Here is a 17,977-nt window from a genome sequence, read left to right as displayed (position 1 = left end):
TTTGTATTAAGTTACTGAGCATGTGGTCCTAGATTCAGCCATCTAACTTCAGACACTCCCTATACAGTCACTTCCAGAGACTTCCAGGGACAATTCACAACTGTAAAAAATAAGTCACCCTTTGGAAATTTTTATCTTCCTGCACTCCAACCCAGTAAAGTATTTATGACTAGAGAAAACAAACCCACCCAAGAAGCTCTTCTGGACAACCCTGTCTTGGAATCTCCTCAATCCAAGAAAAAGTTTCTTCCAAAGATGAGATACATGTGTTGATGAGAGGATGAAGTTTGTGCTCATTTTTTTGGGACATACACCTGTCTCTACAACTCTGGAAAGATAAAGAAATCATGATAGTGATCTAGTACTGGAAGTAGTGTGCCTGTTTAAGAAGTGCAATTTGTTGCTGAAAAGCTGTACCTTCTCACAGCACAGATTTGAAATGCTCTTCCCTGCCGTTTCTGTGGATCACAGGGGGAGTTGGCCACAAGCCCTACATTAGCTTGCTAATACCTTGTGATTATAAAAACATTTCTGCAGACTTTATTTAGGAAAATATGCTCCCCTGCTGTTTGCATGCAGTCTTGAATGACTGCAGAATTTAATTTTCAGAAGCCCATGAGGGAACTTTTCCCAATTTGGTAAAATTGTGCTTTGGCCTGGGCTACCATTGCAAAGTCCTGCCTATGTTTTCTATCATGCTCTTGTACTTCTGAATCCTCTGCATGACAAAAATGTACAACAAGAATCTGCAGAAAATAAGTATTTATAACTGTAATAAAAGGGAAAGGAAAACCAGAAGACTAAATACCAAAAAATAACCAAACTTTACATTAATCTAACCAAGTACTGTGGGGTTGAATACACAGTTTTTTTGATGCTTATTCTTCCAGGATTCTTATCTTATACAATCCTTAATTATATCCTGACACATACTTACTGGGAATGCCTGACATAGGGGACATGAAAGACATAGGACTTGGCAATGAAAGATTTTTGCATAGTGGTTTATTGGCTAGAAAACAAAAGTTGGAATTTGTAGATGAATGAAGCAGATGAATACATGAATAAAGCTGACTTGTACATAAGAACAGAATTATTTCACTGGTCCAGTACATAGTGACCTGCTAGACATGGGGCCTAGAGTCAAAGCTACTGCTTGGTGACTTTGCAGACTGCTGCTTGCTTCATGTTCTTCATTCCCAGACATTCATTTGCAAGCATCAGGCTCAGGGCACATTTTCAGAGTTCAGACTGATTTGCTTAAAGATTTGCTGGTTTCTCTTTGGATCTAGCCTCTTGGCTTTGTTTCAGTTCTCCCTTGTATTAATGCTAATGATAATATTTATCCTTACAGTAAAATTTTGTGTTGACACTTATGCAGAATACAGTTGTTAACAGTGCTGAATGAAACAGAAGGCCCTCTCTAAGAAAAATAATTCCACATTGCATGCAACCACTAAGACACAGGGCCATACACGAATAACGAGGACGATATTTATAAATACCTGTATAATCCCTGTCTTCTGAATGAGGGTCCTGCAATGAGAAATGTCTTATTGACTACACACAAGGTTAAAAAAAAATAAAAAAAAAATAGGTATTGAAAGCAACTAGAAGTTTGGTAAGAATTATCTTAGGAACACCTGATTTGGCAACAAAAAACAATTTTAAAGTCACTTGATGAGGCATATCACCTACAAAGAGTTAAACACATTCTAACACATTACTCAAGAGACTGTCAAAATCGATTTTTGCCTTGTTTTCTAAGGCAATGAAGCTTATATGATTGCCCTGACAATTTTCCTTGTCTCTTCCCTAAACTCTTGACCAATTTGAACTGACCTCAGCAGAGGACTGTCAATGTATCACATCCCCATTTATATTGTGCCCGTATGAATACAAACTATGGAGTGCCCGATCCAAGGAAGTCTGTGGTGGGGCAGCACAGCAAGGTCACAGCTCTGCAGACTGCTTGTTTTTATAAAGCTGCATTTTGTGAAACTACTCCTTGATTTGCTGAAGCACCATGTGACCAGGTGTGGATTATGGAGAGGCTCAGGTTTTGCCTTGAGGCATTGATAGCACAAAGGTGCTGTCATATTATGTCACCTGGTTGGTGTCTCACACTGGGACATTCCTCTCTTGTCCAAAGGATTGCATATTGACAGAGCTGGGGAGCCTTAGAAGTGTCTGAGAGTTTTCCTTCAGCAGGGTCTCTTACAGAAGTCCCTCCAATTTTGGTGGGGGTGTTTGTCAGGGAATTTTTTTTTTTCCAATTTTTGTAGGTCCTACAATACCTTGTTTTACCCTCCAGTTTGGCAGTCTTTCATTTGGACATGATTCTGTTGGCTCAAACTGGAACACCAGGCCAAGCCTTTAATCTTTACATATTGCTGTTCCAGATTTAATGATAATAATGATATTTACAGTGCATTCACAACAAACCTGTAAGTCATGCACAATTTGTGCTAAGAGGAGAAATGTAATTTGACTGTGTCTGCCTTGCATCTGTAGAGTATTCTAGAAGACAAAGGCTATATTCAGTCTTTAGAAATGGCTATCACTGGTCGTCACCCAGGGCTTAAGCTTCTGTTAACCTTGCAGTGTCGGAAGCTGAAAACAAATCTGTATCGAACTGGAAGCACAGTATGCAATTTGAGCTATGAGGTTTATTTATGTTAAATAATCATGAATACTAACTCTATCTAACGAAGCATGAAAAATGCCTAAGAGGAGGAGGTGATAGTACTAGAAAGTGTTAGTGTTGAATTTGCCATTCATGGAGTTAATAAATAAAGCCCCCAAAAGACCGAAATCTGGAGACAAAAAAAAAATATATATCATAGCCTTGCTCTCCAAAACTGCAAGTGACAGTCAGATTTATGACAAAGGAGCCTGGCAAAATCAAGATCTTTGTGGGGAGCAATTTGAATTTTTAAATCTCATTTTGTCACTTTTTTGGTGTCAATGAGAGCTGTAGGCCAGCGAATCCTTTGGAAAAGGACATTAGCAAAGTGATGCTCTAAGGGAGATGTGGACTTAACCTGCGTGCCATCAGAAATTCTGCTCCACCAAAAGTGCAGTGCTTTACTGATACCCAACAGCTGAACAAAACCCACACACCTCCCAACCTCAGCCTAGGGAGTTTCACATCACTTTGTTAAGTCAGACACTCGTGGAGTCCCCGAATACATAACATATACATACACCATAAACAATGAGATCTGTGTGTAATATAGGGAGAGGTGTACACGCACAGGGAGCTCTACACGAGGCTCCTTACAGAGGTGGGAGCTGCAGGGACAGCTCGAGCATCTCGGGGCCGGGGGGTGCGAGCGGGAGCCGTGCCCGCCCCCGGGGCCGCGGCGGGGCGGCGCTGGCGGCTGCCGGCGTTAAGAGCCAGGGCCGGGGGAGGAGGCGCTGCTTTGGGGGAGCCGGAGAAATCCCCCCCGTGCGGGCCGCGGGGAGAGAGAGAGAGAGAGAGAGAGAGAGAGAGAGAGGGGGGAGGGAAGGCAGTCACCTGGCGGCGAAGGACAGTAAAACAGGAAAGAAGGGGGAAAGCTCTGTCTCTCTCCTTTCTCTTCTGCAAGAGACCCACCTCCTGTTTTCCTCCCAACTCTTTTAGCGTAACCTTCAAAGAAGACTGTCCCCTACAGACTTTATTATTATTATTTTAATTAGTATTATTGAGAGAATACCTTCAGCTGCAGAACAATTTGGGAGTCTATGCAGGACTTGGGGGATTTTGTTATCTCGCCAGCGAAATTGTTCATCTCTGTCTTGCGCTCGCAGGGTGCTAAATTAGCTACCCGAGTAGGCATGACGGAGAACGGCTTTTATCAGAGACTCTTCTCTTCAGTTTGAACACATTTGCTTGAAATTTGCTGCATGATGCTGTCCAGGGAAGCCGGATTTTTTCTCGGGATGCAGCGATTCGCCGGCTTCTGAGCTTATTGCAGGAGGAAAAAAAATAATCTTAAACTGAGTGGATTTTTTTTTTTTTTTTCTGTCTCCTCCTTTCATTGCCAGAGGACGCGAAGCTCTTTCACCAGGGAAGGATCACCTGTCGCTTTAATCCTTAAGGGAGTTTTTTTTTTTTTTTTAAAAAAAAAAGTGAATTATTTTATTTATTTATTTATTTATTTATTTTAACCGGTGGAGGCGTGATCGCGGAGAATGAGACTGAAGGGAGCCGCCGGGGTTTGGAGGACAAGGCTGAGTTTAGGCTGGAAACTGAGAGACTAGATCCCCCCTCTCCCTCCTTTCTGCCCCCGCTTTATCTTATATTTATTTATTATTTTCTAAAAAAATCATTATTATTTTTGGCACAACTTCCCCGATTCCCGCACCGCTCCGCTCAGTTGCGCTCTATGGACAGATCCGCAAACCTGGACGCGGAGGAGCTCAAGGTAGGCGAGCGGCCGGGAGGATTTGGGTTGGATCCCGCCCTGCGCTTCTGCTGCCGGTGCGCGGAGCTCCCGCAGCCCCGGGCGGGGGGCGCGGAGCCGGGGAAGGGGGAGGGAGAAGCGCCGAAGGGCAGCTGCCGGAGCCCGGCACGGCGCCCCCCTTTCCGCGGCTGTTTGCATTGTCGTGATAGTGTTAATGCTGCTGATGGTCGTGATGGTGGTGATGATGATGGTGGTGGTGCTTCCCGGGTGCTCTCGGCGTTGCATCAGCGCCAGGCGAAGCAGAAAGCTCGCCCTGGGTGGAGGCGGTGGAGGACCTGCGGAATTCCCCGCAGAAGTTGCCTCCGAAGCCTTCCTCGCCTGGGCATCTCCTCTTCCTCCTCCTCCGCCGGGAGCGAGGGGAACCCCCCAGCTCCGCCCGCCCCCAGCACAGCGCCCCAGTCGCCTCCCCGTGCCCAGGAAGGGGCTGAGGGGTGCAGGTTAGGGGGCGCCGGGTCGACCCCCGGCTCCGGGGCCGCCGGAGTAATAAAACTTTGCGTTAGGACGGTGCCAGAGCGAGGATCCCCCCCCCCGGCCCGGCCCAGCTCCGACTCCCTCCCCGCGGAAAGAGCATGCCTGAGAGCGCTGAGCATGCTCCTTTGCGGTGATGGAGATCCTGCCCACACCTGCTGTCAGCCCCTCAGCCCCGAGCTGGGGCTCAGAGGGCAGTCGTGATAGTAAGGACAAATCCCTGTGTCCGTCCGGACAGGGGTTAACAGGGCAGGGAGGGGGGCAGCGCTCGCGGGGACCCTCCTCGGGACACCCTCGGGCATCCCCGCGGCTCCGAGCAGAGCTCTCCGCCCGGGAAGGGAAACTCCGGGAAGCACCGAGGGGCTGCCGCGGGCTCCTGTCCTTCTGCGAGGCACATCTTCGAGTACCACCTGCCTGTAGGACAGAAATGAACAACCAGACCGAGCCCCTCGATCCCCAAAGTCTTGCTGTAAATCCCCTAAGAAAATGCCCACCAGGAGGACAGCTGCTTGGCAGTAGATGTGCCAAGTGCAGGACAGAGAAGGGTAAAATGAGGAGGAGCGCTTCCAGTAGTGCCGTGCTCTCTCCCTGCTCAGCCGGGCCGGGATTCACAGGGAGCGGCTGGTGGGGGTGCGGCGGGAGCTCGGTCCTCCAATTAAGGGGGAAAGTTTTGTTTTAGCCGGTTATTTTTAAAGGCTTGTCAAAGAAAATTGTCCTTAAGGACCCAGATGCACATCCCGCTGGGAGCAGAGCTGCTGCAGGGAAAGGGGCTTGCTTCCATTAATCTCGCAGTCATCTGCGTTGCAATTAAGACTAACGTGTACAGCCTATGCGACCTTGAATGAAGAAGCAGCATAGCCGGGAAGTGGTACTACTCCTAGGCATCAGCACTTTTTTTCTTAATTTTATTTTTAATTTTTGAGGAGAGCTCTAAAGGGAGGCATTGCTGTAGCTGCTGTTGGAATCTTGGCAACTTTCTTGTGCAAGCCACTGTGGCACAAGGCTTTTCCTGTCTCTCCCAAGCGTTTGCATCGCGCCGTGGCTGCTGGCGAGCGGTGCCCGCCACGAGCAGGGTGCCGCACGGTGGCACCAGAGCTGCCGGGGGGCGTGTGGCCAGCAGGGGGTGGCACAGCGCCGGCCAGCACCCCAGCGCCTCCCTGCCCGGCACCAAGCGCACCCTGAAGAAATTTCCCACCCGAACAGGGCTCTCCGTGCCGAGCAGTGACGCACAGCTCCTGTGCATCTCACGCTAGAGGTTTTGGGTTTTCCCGCAGTGCGAACCGGCCGGCTTCTTTCCCACCCGCAGGAAAAAGAGGGGGGCAAAGCTCCTGGGAGCTACAGCAGTTCCCATCAGGTGACCCTGCGGCACTTGGGCACAATAAAGAGCAGTGCCAGCACCGCTCTAAGTTATGAAAAGCTTTCATCAGTTTCTGGCTAGGTTCAGGTCTGAAATGACTTCAGTCATTTCACAGCTCCGCTCCTTACCCCTTAGGCCAACGCAGTCCCTCTGCCAGGCCAGAGGGACTTGTGGCATGCAGCTAGAGGGTACCTGGGGTCCTTGAGGTGTCCAGCTCAGTCTCTGCCACATTATGTTGTGCAGAGGATCACTATGATCAATGTCAACTACGGTTTTGGGGAGACACAGTGAAACTTACCCAGAATGTTGGAAACAGTGTCCTTGGTGACACTGGGTTTCCTCCCTATATGCAAATAAGCATCAAAAAGAATAACGATAACTTCCCTGCTACTCCTACAAGTCAAAAGTGCTGGCTCTAATGACAGTATATCATACCGATACTGGAAATATATATTATTTGATATATAAAGATTCTATAAGTCTCGGATCAGGTATTAAATTTCAATTTGAAATGTGTGTATTTATTGCACCGATTGTAATGAATTCTGAATTTATATATAATACTGAATAGTGTCTGACCATTTTGAAAGGTCATTTTGTGAAAAACTGAACAAACATCATGCGTGTCAACACCTGTTAATGAGGGTAGGTGTGTTTCCTCTTACTAGTCCATGCACAAATTCCTGATGAAACAGATCAGTGCTGAACAGAGAGACTTCTGTAATAGAGATTTTTGGGCTGTTCTGCTTTTCCTTTGATCTGACTCAGCTCTCTCAGATGCGTACATGAACTTTCCTCTGACTTTTTAATTCACAAGCCTGTAGGGCTTTTGTTCTAAAGGAGGAGGATTGAAAAGAGACTAAATAATTATTGCATAGCTGGACTGTCTTAGGTGTAGTGTTGTCAAGTACTTTCTCTCACTGAAAGTATGTGTGATTACCTATGCCTACATTTTGAACATACTTGAAACTGTATGGCTGCATATTATGTATTTTATAGAGCTTTGTAGTTTGTAGATGTGTATAATTTTTACAAATTAACTTACAAACTTGTGTTTAATATATTCATTTTTTTTTTCCTTAATGCATTTGTATTTAATTTCCTGAAATTGTCTCGAGTTTGTTTTGCCAAGGAAAGTGGAGAGGCGTTTGTGTTTGCTGGTCCACTGTCAATGTATGATTTTCATTGATGCTGAATAAGTCATTGGAGATTTTGTTCTTTGTGTTTGTCCAGTCATTGTTCAACTTAGAACTCCTTTAGCATATTTCTTGACTATTTATCTTATGTTTGTTTTGCAACCACAATTTCAGCGTGGTATTAGATAGTAGCAGACAGTATGTCTTAGTAGCAGACAGTATTTCCTGTAGTCTATAAAGCACTCTGATACTTTTTTGAAGGAAAGTTCATTTGTAGTTGAATGTATAACAGTGGGATTCTTAGGATGGAATGAAAACTATCATATAGAGAAAACCATCATTACACTCCCAAGATGTTATTTTTAATAGTATGTTTAAGTGTCTGAAAATTATTACTTTCAATATGCAAATAACTTTTAATACTGTACATGATTTCTGAATCATTGTGTAACAAATTATCTAAATTTCTTTATTCATTTTGAGAGAACGTTCATAGCCTTTTTCCAGTTTTATTTTTCTTAGTGAATTAAAACTGCTTACTTAAGTTCTGCATGAAACTGTCCACAGATGAGGTTTTACAATGATAGATAATTTATGTGATTTATGAAATATTTCATAAAGAAATTCAAACAAGAAAACCATGAGAATTTAAACAAGAGATTATTCAATAGCTTTGTGGTCTTAAACATAACAGGGTTGTAAATTGCTTCACTGTTTAAATCAAACAAGAGATTAGTAATTGGAAGAATTCTGTATTTTTTTTTTTTATCTGTTTTAAAGAGGGAGACAGAGAAACTCATGGGCTTGATGTGGTGTGGGAGGACTTCTGATAAGCCTGGGTAGGTGGTTATATTTCTGTTTTAAGTTAGTCATTCCATAATGAGAAGTATAGTACTCTATAACAATCATATTCTTAGCATAGTCTACTTCATTTATTTATGTCTCTGCTTGGGACACTGACATCTCTGTGTGGATACTAAGGCATTTGTCTTATTAATGCAAAACCTACTCTATCCCACCTTTCTCTACCTATGTCCCTGCAAGAAATCATCATCGTTTACTAGGGGCCTATCAATAATATTCAGTAAAGACAATTAACCTTTGCATTCACAACCAGAAAATTCAATCTTTAAACTATTCTTCATGAAAGGTCAAGCTGAAAAGGTTTTAAAGCAATATACTTGCAAATTCTCTGTGTTCCTATTGCAAGATTTCCTCTCAGTCTCCCAGTATGTATGAAAACTAGATGTGAAGTCCAGGAGGCTGGAAAGAATTCTATGCATAAGATATAGTTGTTCAGCAGACATAGAAAAAAGGTCAAGACAACAGCAGTGATCTCAGTATACACTTTTAGAAATCATTCCCATGCTATCACTACTAGAAAACTGTACTAACCTGTAGCTGAGCTTTTTGACATTGTACATTACAGCTGTGCTATGCTCAAAACTCTTTAAACGGAAAATACATCAAAAACTGAAGGCTTGGTTAAAAGGAAAAAAGCACTCTATCTTCTTGTTCTCCATGGCTTTTGGGATAAATATTGTGTTTTTCTCTGCCACTGTATTCTGTACTTTAAAGAATAGATGTGAGAGATTTACATAAACCTTAGCAACACTATTTTTCTTCCTGAAATGGAAGAGGTTAGTGTGTGATACTGCTGCAAAGTGGATTGATTCTATAGATCTGAATTTAAGACTTTGAGAAGAACATATGCCTTACACTAGAGCCTTTCAAAGGTAATCTAATTTACTGATGTAAAAATGTATTTGGGAGTCACAGTCATGCTTTCTTGGTATGTCTTTTAATCTTTTGGATATTGCCTTCCCAATTTCCTGAATAGGTCATGAGCAAGATTATTTTTTAAGTTTTATGGCAAAAACATCATAGGTGACTTTTCCTATGAAATCATTTCACCTCGCATTATTTTATGTAAACTTTGTAAATCCATGTCCAACATAGTAGTTTCTACTTCCTCGAAAGATCCATCATTACAAAGGACAAAAAATAAGGATGCAAATAACAAACAAAAATGACTCTTTCCTCAGTTTAACGTGGAAGTTGTAGGGGCCTCTTCATGGAGAAATCAGTGTCATTTTCTTCTGTTTTTATTTCAAACCCAACCAACCAACCAAAGAGCACATAGAATGTGGCTTACAAGTTACACCACTGTCTTTATTTTGAAACACTCTACATTTTAAGAGCTTACAGAAAACAAATGTTCTGCTGTACATTAGGCTGAAGCTGTATAAAATGTCACTGAGAAGTGAGAATTACTTAGATGTTCATCTTCCTTCTTGAACTGCTATCTACTAAGCCATCAGATCCTTTGCTAATTCTAAGACATTGCATTTTAACTCGTTCCACAACAAAACCATTCTCTGTGAAAAAGGATGTCTTGAGCTTGCTGTATGCGAGCACTGGGCTTTGTTCCTTCAATGCCTGTTGGCTAAGCCACAACAGTGAGAGGTATAAAATGTGAGGCTTTATTCTCAGTTAGCAGTGTTACTGCAGCCACACAAGGCCAGATTAGCAGTATTACTACATCACACAAGGCCAGATTTACGGGCATACTGAGAAAGTCATAGAAAGCTTGTGGTGCTCAACACCTTTAATAAAAAATACTGTTATGACCATACCTCCCTTTTACACCTCTAGATAATACATTGAGGAGGGTTGTGTGATTTAACTCCTGTATATTTGCTCTGCTTGAAAAGTGCTATATAAGGATGGAGTGTCTTTCTTCAATTTTAAATTAGCAGTGCTTTGTGAAATCAGTGTAGTTACATCAGCAGCAGCATAGCAGTGATACATCTCAAAATCAGTGAATCAGTGCCACAAGCAGTAAAATGCCTCAGGCATGAAAACCTGACCTTTAGCCGTATTTCTATGTTTTATCATCTCTCTTCAGTTCATCTGGGCAGCATGGTCCAGAATTTATAGGTTCTACCTTCTTGTTCCTACAATTCTTAAACAGACAAATTAGAACAGAGGTAAAGTGAAAAATTGCTTCCTTTCCAGCTTGTGAGAAGGTAATTGTATACTTTTAATAAACATATAGAAATTATTTTGAACATGTATGTTCTAAATACATTGCTTCTTATGCCACAATCCTGAGTAGAAAAACGTATATTTACAGCATCATGGATTCTGCATATGGCTTTTTAGGCTTTATCATCTGTATCAGGGTAGAAAGTGTAGGTTGCTGAACCAGATCTACTTAAGTATTTTTATTACTTTCTGTAATTTCAGTGTTCATAATGCTTCTGCTTCTCGTTTATGTAGGTCTTTTCCTACTCAAAGTTTTTCATAGGAAATTTTGAGTTGTATTCAAGAAAGGGGAAAAAGCCCCACCCTTTGTATTTAACACAAGCGATGTGATTACCCCAGTTCAGTAGGTACATAGGACAACAGCTTTTTAAAATCATTATAGGTTTAAATTCAGGAAAACCTTTATGGAAAATCAATTTAACTCAAGGTAGCAAAATTATCTGACTAATTACTACAAAAATATGTTTTGGTATGCCAGGACCTGTAGCTAAGGAAAAAAAAAAAGCCATAAACCACTGAAATTACAGGTAGCATTTTGTCCATATGAGGTTATTTAGTAATACTAAATTATATTATGTCTAGTTAAAGTTAGTCCATGTGCATAAAGCACTCAATGAACAGCACTGCCCATTAACTAGTTGAAGACAAGTAAATTAACTGTGTTAGAGGAGTGTTTTGTGTTTGCTCAACTTAGAATTTAATTTAACAGATCACCAACATACATGAAACAGTCAAAACTAAAAGTGAAAAGTATCAGTAAGGCCTTTGCAGCTTTATAACCTGATATGTTTCTGTACGTAGATCCATAGAGATGACAGAAGTTGAAAGGTAATTTAAAATTTCAGGAGTTAAAGGAAGAAGAGAACCAGCTGAACTGAGCCTCAGAATCTGAGCTTAAAGTCACATTCAATTCAAAGCCCTATGTTGAAAAGGGTATTAAATTTGAACTCAGAAGTGTACCTAAGCATCACACATCCAGTTTGCATAACTGTATCCTGGGAGGGGGTCCTGGCTGGGTACCCTATCTCCACTCTGTCTTTTTTGCACTTGTGGATCTGACATAAATGCTGTTTGGCTGTAACTAAGCTTTGTTTGTAGCTTAGGGAGAAGTCAATCCATCAACAGCCTCATTATTAGCTTGAAGTCCAGGAAAGATCATCATTTCATTTAGGAGGTGCTACAAGAAAGGTACCTGCACTACTACAGAGGCTCAATTCTGGAGAACAGTCCTCAAAAAAACCCACAACACTTCACCACCAGGCAACGACATTCTGCATGTTCCTCAGTCTTCCATAGTAATGCTTCTTAGCCACATCTCTAAAGACTGCCATTTTTTTGTCCCAGACAGACTGAGAGAAGAGGAGCATCTTATGACCTGTCCTGCTTAGGGGCATTGAGACTCATCTTTCAGATATGTTGATTTCTCCAAAGGACTGTGATCTAGTATTCAAATTATGGATTCATTACAAGATGAGTTCAACACACAATAGCAGACCTTGGCATTCACTTGATAAATGGCCAGGCAAGGTAAACTGCCCACATCTTCCCTTTAAAGGGAAAGAGTTTTTGCTATTATCTTAAGCTACTTATATTTTTAACAATAAAAGGTGATTGTACCACAACTGAGAGGTTTGTTTCAATTTTGAAGAAAAGCCAGTTTTCTGTACTCAAAGTGATTGCTTGGGCATCAGTAGAGCATTTAAGAATGTGAATCACAGTCTAATAGAGAGACTCCCGTCAAGGCTGTACGGTTTCAGGAAATATGTAAAATTTCTGTAAGCATCTTTTTTTATTAGTGGTAATTTGTCTTGGCTAATTCAGGAGTCTCCCTGCAGAGCAGGCTGGCTGTTGTAAATCCCATTCACCAGGTAATATATGTGTGAGGAAAGAAGTTGAGTGATCTATGCCCCAATAAACAGCAGAGTGCATTTCAGAATGCATTACAGAGACTGGAAGTTTTTCCAAGAAGACTACTTGTCCTCAAGCTGAAACTCATGGCATTATTTATTGCTTTCAGTAGTTTGAAAATTAGCTGTGAATAATTGCAAACTAGGAGCCACTCACTATAAAAATACACTCCTCCAAGATGAAAAACATCCTGATCACCACTGAAGTTTAGAAGAGTTCAAGAAAAAAAAAATAATAAAGGACTAAGATCCATCTGTGCTTTGTTTTGCTTGAGTCATCACCAACAGATGGCAAGTACTCTGTAGAAATCACTCAACTGAATTACTCCAGTTTGTAGAGAACCTGAGGCACCACCCTTAGTTCTAACATTATACTCTATGTCAAAAACTCAGTTTGCATTGGAGGTTTGGACAGTTACAAGCACGCAGGCTGGTGCATTGTTATGCCTTCAAATACAGTACCTGTTATGTAAATATTTGTATTAATTATCTTCCGTTTTACTTCTTCTGAAACTACAGGTTTCGATCCTACCTCAAGACTTCCTAGCTGTGTCAGACTTCATAGGTGGTTGCAAAAATATGCAGCAACAAGCTGGTACTGACTGTCACTTCCTGTAGGGCTTACAAGTTGACATTACTATTTCAGATAGACTCCAGTTTAGAAATATATGCTACATGCCTTTTCCCAATGACTTCTGCAGTTAGGCAGACATGAGATGAATGCAGAAGCTCTCTATCATGTAGACTCGTGTTTCCACTTAATCTTCATTCAGGGAAAATTATTACCCATTTCATCAATATTTTATTAGATTTTCCTGAAAAAATTGGCAAAAGAATATCATTCTTCAGAGGCTAACAACAAGTTAGTCAGTGTTTCCCCAGTACTAACACTGACAGAGTCTGTCTCTCTGTCTCTCTTTCTCTCTCTCTCTCTTTTTTTTTTTTTTTTTTTTTTTTTAAGATATCTTGCTTTCAGGGGAGCTAGATACTATCTTTAGAATTGATCTCATACCTTTCTTCATACGCCTCCCCCAACTCATTATTAGGTGCAAGTGACTATGTGATTGGAAAATGATCTATTTGCCCAGAGCAGACCTCTACCTAGTTAAGCTCCCTATTTCATTCAGCATTAATTTAGATGAGGTAGATAATATTCACTGTTCATGTAAATATGTGATCTACTCAGTCTACTGAGACCACTTGCGCTATTGCTTAATAAAATTATGGATATGTGAGTAGTGTCTCTGTTACCCATGATAAAATCTCCATCATACTGCTGACAGTCATAAAGCAGAAGGCACCCTATGCCAAAGTGCTGTCTGTCCTATTAAACTTAGAATTTTCTAAGCCATGATTAATGAATGAATGTATCTAGTAGGCAGCAAACTGAAGCATGATGAACGGGGCAAAGAGGGAATGCTGAGGAGCACTGTACTGAAGCCTAGCACCTGATATGTCAAGAATTATAGATTATATTGAGTAAAATTCATTTCGGTTTTGGGCATAGGCTGCTGCATCAGACTACAAAGCTATTATTTTGCAACAGACATACATAGCTTGCCAACGCAGTTTTAAAATAGCCAAGTGGAATGTAAAGATTTCAAGTGGAAAGGAAAAGCTGAGTGGTACAATAACAAATGATAGCATAGTGATCATGTGCTGAGCTTGTGGCAAACTGATTCAAAATGGTTATACAGCTGTCTGCACTATTATTCATGCTGATGCATCACTAGGATATCTTAATTATTCACAGATTTAATGCTCTGTTTTGTAATTTTTTAAAAAATCAGGTAAACCAAGTGTTTCGTGCTAATATTACCACTCAGTACACAATGTGTGTAGTATGTGCAATATGTAAACACACATGAGGAAATATTGGATTAAATTTATTTCTCTAAGCACTAGAAAACTCAAATGACTACTCAGAAAATTTGTAGGAAACACGTCTGTGGACATTTGTTTTGGTGTAGGAGGTGATGAAAGGAGAAAAATAAGAGAACCTGTGAAAGCAACTGATGTTGGTATTGTCAAGTCTGTGTTGGGTGGTGTTAAAGATAATATCTTACTGTCGCAGTGGAATATTACTCCCAAACTAGTATGGAATGTGCTTTATTGCTTTCTGATCTAAGTATAAGACTGAAACTTGCACTTCTGGGCACTGTGGATTTCCCCTAAATCTGTGGTTGGCATCCATTTCTCCTTGCTTTCACTGGATATTATCTCAGGGAAAACCTGTCCTCTTCTGTGGAACAGGTGTACAGTTCTGCTTCTTATATTGTCAGATAACCTGTTTGATACCCCTCTCTTTAATAAAAAGCTAATAGTGGTAGTAGAGACTAGTGATTACAAGTATTAAGCTTGTTTCCATCTGTGGAGAAGACAGTCTAAGTCCGCTCTTAAAAACAAGAAAATAAATAGACTTACATTTGTCTCATGATGATGCTGTGCTTTTTCTTTAAAATCACAATTTAATTGCAATTTTATGGCACTATCATCATATCTTTGATTGTGTATATGCATGAGAATGCATTTACATTTTAAACTACAGATATTTTAATAATTTATCACAATGCCAAAATATTCTATAACGTTAGTATGCAAACATTTCCTACATCTTCACATGACTTGCCCCAGATAAAGTCAATGTCATGGAAAAGAAAGGAAGAATAGAAGATGACAGGAATGCTAGTCCATTAGAAGAAGCCAAAAGAAAAACATGAGCTAAATGAGCCTTCCGTGTCTTACCCAAGTCAGTGCTATACAGTTCCATGTTTTTCCCTCTCTCTTATCTGATCCACCGCAAGTTACACAGATTAAACTTAACTTTTCTAGCAGTGATAAGGTGCTGGAAATTTTAATTTTAGGGTCACTTTTAAATCAAGGCCCAAACTTGAGTGCAACTGAATTAGCAGTAGCAAGTTCTGTTCAAGAGCTGGCAGTAGGCGGTGAGTAGCTGGAGCATCTAAAATTGGATCATCACTCACAAAGCAGAACTGGGAAATCACAGTGTTAACTGCTTCTTCTGCATATAATGTTTTTTGAGAGTGTATATAAATTGTGAATTGTCACTAGCCACATTATTCCATAATTTGGCCCAAGGATCATGGCATAAAGGTAAATGGTTGGTACATTTACATAAATTGTCCACTTGCTGTAGAAGGTTAAGATGGTGGGTTTTTTTCCTTTTTTTTTTATGTATTTTATTTTTTTAATTGTTATTCCTATATGTCTGGTTTAAATAAAGAGGTCTAAAATTGACTTTTTTTTTTTTTTCTTACGGAATTTCCACAAGGAAAAGAATATTATTCTACACTAATAACTTAAATATCTATTTCTACATCAGGTAAAAGCCTGGTTTCCCTTACCTGTTTACCTATATATATTTTTACACCAGTAACAGAAAGAGTCGTAATTTGAGCAACACTTTATCTGGAACAGATTTAAATGTAATTCAGCACAAAAATGAAGCCAGAAAACAGAGTTAACAATTTTAAATGATGAATTTTTATTTTGCACGTAACAATTACTTCTGCTGTCAGCAGGAATAAAGTTTGCTATGGTAGGAAACTTGTAAAAAGTCAAATGTGTTCCTGTAAAATACTTTGTCAGCAGTGAGTACACAAGAGCACACCTTTCTAGAACTGGGATTGTAGCTCCCTATTGTAGCATTGATAAGGTTTGTGTCCTAAACACCTGCTCAGAAGTAGTTACAAAAATGTGATTTGAATGAAGAGAAGGAAATGCTGTACTCCTACATGGCAAAGAAATCCTGCTTATTGACTTTCTGAGCTGGAGCCCTCAGCCAGAATACATGGGATTTGGCAGGTCATCTCCCAGTGAACTGAGAGGTGCCTGTATCCAAAAGTTGAATTGGATTGAATACTGATGTCTTTGTGGTCATTTTTACACTTCATTAAAATTAATTCTTATCTTATATTGGTACAAGCTGTATCACAATTAAACCTGATGAAAGACACAATTCCTGTATTTTTATTATTATTATTTTTAATTAAAAAAATGCCTTCTGTGAATATATCAGGGGAAGGCAGGTAGAGAGAGAATTACCTCACAGCTCAATTTACTCTATCTAGAACCAATTAATATAGCTTTTTTTTTTTTTTTTCCCTCAAAAAAATATACATTTAAAAAATACACCTTTTAAAAGAAGGTAAAATTGTAATGCATCCCTCATGCACAGTCTGTATCAGGATAAGTCTGATGAGTAGTTTGCTTATATTTGTACCTTCTCCTGAAAAAAAAAAAATAAAAAAAAAATCATAAACAAAACATATAGCTGTACATTTTTACAGGCCACGGCTAAGAAAGAGATGCCAATGCTGTTTACCAGAGTAAATCAGGTACTACTAACAGAATTTCAATACCAAAGGTTAATAATATCATCATCAGTAGCTCTTGAAAGAGACCTGACTGCCTAAAGGCAACTTAATTTTAAACACTGAGACAAGTCAATCAGTATACACCTAAAAATATGCATCAAGGGATGCTGTTTGCATACATTATAGCCTTGCTTTTTCTTTGTAACCTGTGAGATCTTGAATTCTATTGTTCCCTTATCAAAAAATGCTGGCACAAATATTTTTTCATAGATATGGGACTGCTTGTTGCTGGTCAATGGGTAGAAAAAGAGTTTCTTGGGGAAAGACAAGGCACGTATGAATAATGTTACACTCAAAATATTGCTATTCCCATCCTAGTATTAAACATCTCTCTCACTAGGATATATCTGGTGATGGAGGTATGTTGATGAAATGAAAATGCAAATGTCAGCTCAGCTGATGTACATTGACTGTGGCCAGAGAGGTTAGAAGGTGGGCCCATTTTCCCATTTTTACATTTTGCATTATCAGAATTGATAGTCTGTAACATTTAAAGTGGTTAAGGGCAAAGCAGAAAGGAAAATACAAAGATGTCAGTAAAACCAGCTCAATGCTCTTGGAAATATTATACTGACTGGATCATGAGTAAATGGACATTTCTGATCAAGTGCCAACAACTTTGTCAAGACTGCGTGAAGAAATAAATCTGTGGAATTTAACTTCTTTTAAAAAAGACATTCTTTTAACGTCTTTCTAAAAAATTAACCAGTACAAGCCCCAAGTATATTTTGTGTGTGCATGTTTGTTTGGAATCCAAACAGTGTAAATGTAAGTAGGAACTTGCTTTCATTTGGCATTTTTGCTTGCACATTTGGTCTGAATATGCTATGATCAGATTTATTATGTGAGTAAATGTCCACATAGGCTGGTAGAAAAGGTATTTCTGTTCATGGTCATTGAGGTAAATTAAGAATTTAGTATTGGTTTCTAGTCATCTGCTTTGACTGTTAGCTTCAGGAAGAAAATAGGTCTGTACCTTTTGAGTCATGTGGAAGAATAAGATTTATGGACAATAATATAGTTACCCATTGACTCTTTGAAAGCAGTACAACAAATCTGATTTTAGGTGTCATTTACTACATAACGAATTCAAGCAAGTTGTAGTTTTATTGAGGGCATGCTCTCAAAACTTTTCTGAACAGTCATTTTGAAAGTCTACTACCAGCTGGGTCCAGTTATTAATACTGCAGCAAAATATCAGCGAAGAAAAATAGCT

General features: G+C 40.1%; 1 protein-coding gene across 3 annotated transcripts in view; it reads left to right on the top strand.

Annotated features, from left to right (window-relative positions):
* Positions 1-4,370: 4,370 nt before the first annotated feature.
* Positions 4,371-17,977, top strand: part of SGCZ (sarcoglycan zeta) — a gene marked incomplete at both ends in the record, with an annotated part of 451,496 nt that continues 437,889 nt past the window's right edge. For all 3 annotated transcript variants that reach the window (XM_084286195.1, XM_084286196.1, XM_084286194.1), the window contains one exon: positions 4,371-4,409. In XM_084286195.1, the coding sequence (XP_084142321.1) occupies positions 4,371-4,409 (39 nt within the window). The remainder of the gene's footprint in view (positions 4,410-17,977) is intronic.

Source organism: Netta rufina (assembly GCF_964035555.1).
Source record: "Netta rufina genome assembly, chromosome: 4".
Lineage (NCBI taxonomy): Eukaryota > Metazoa > Chordata > Aves > Anseriformes > Anatidae > Netta > Netta rufina.
The sequence above is the reverse complement of the archived record's forward strand: the minus strand, read 5'-3'. Positions and strand labels throughout refer to the sequence as shown.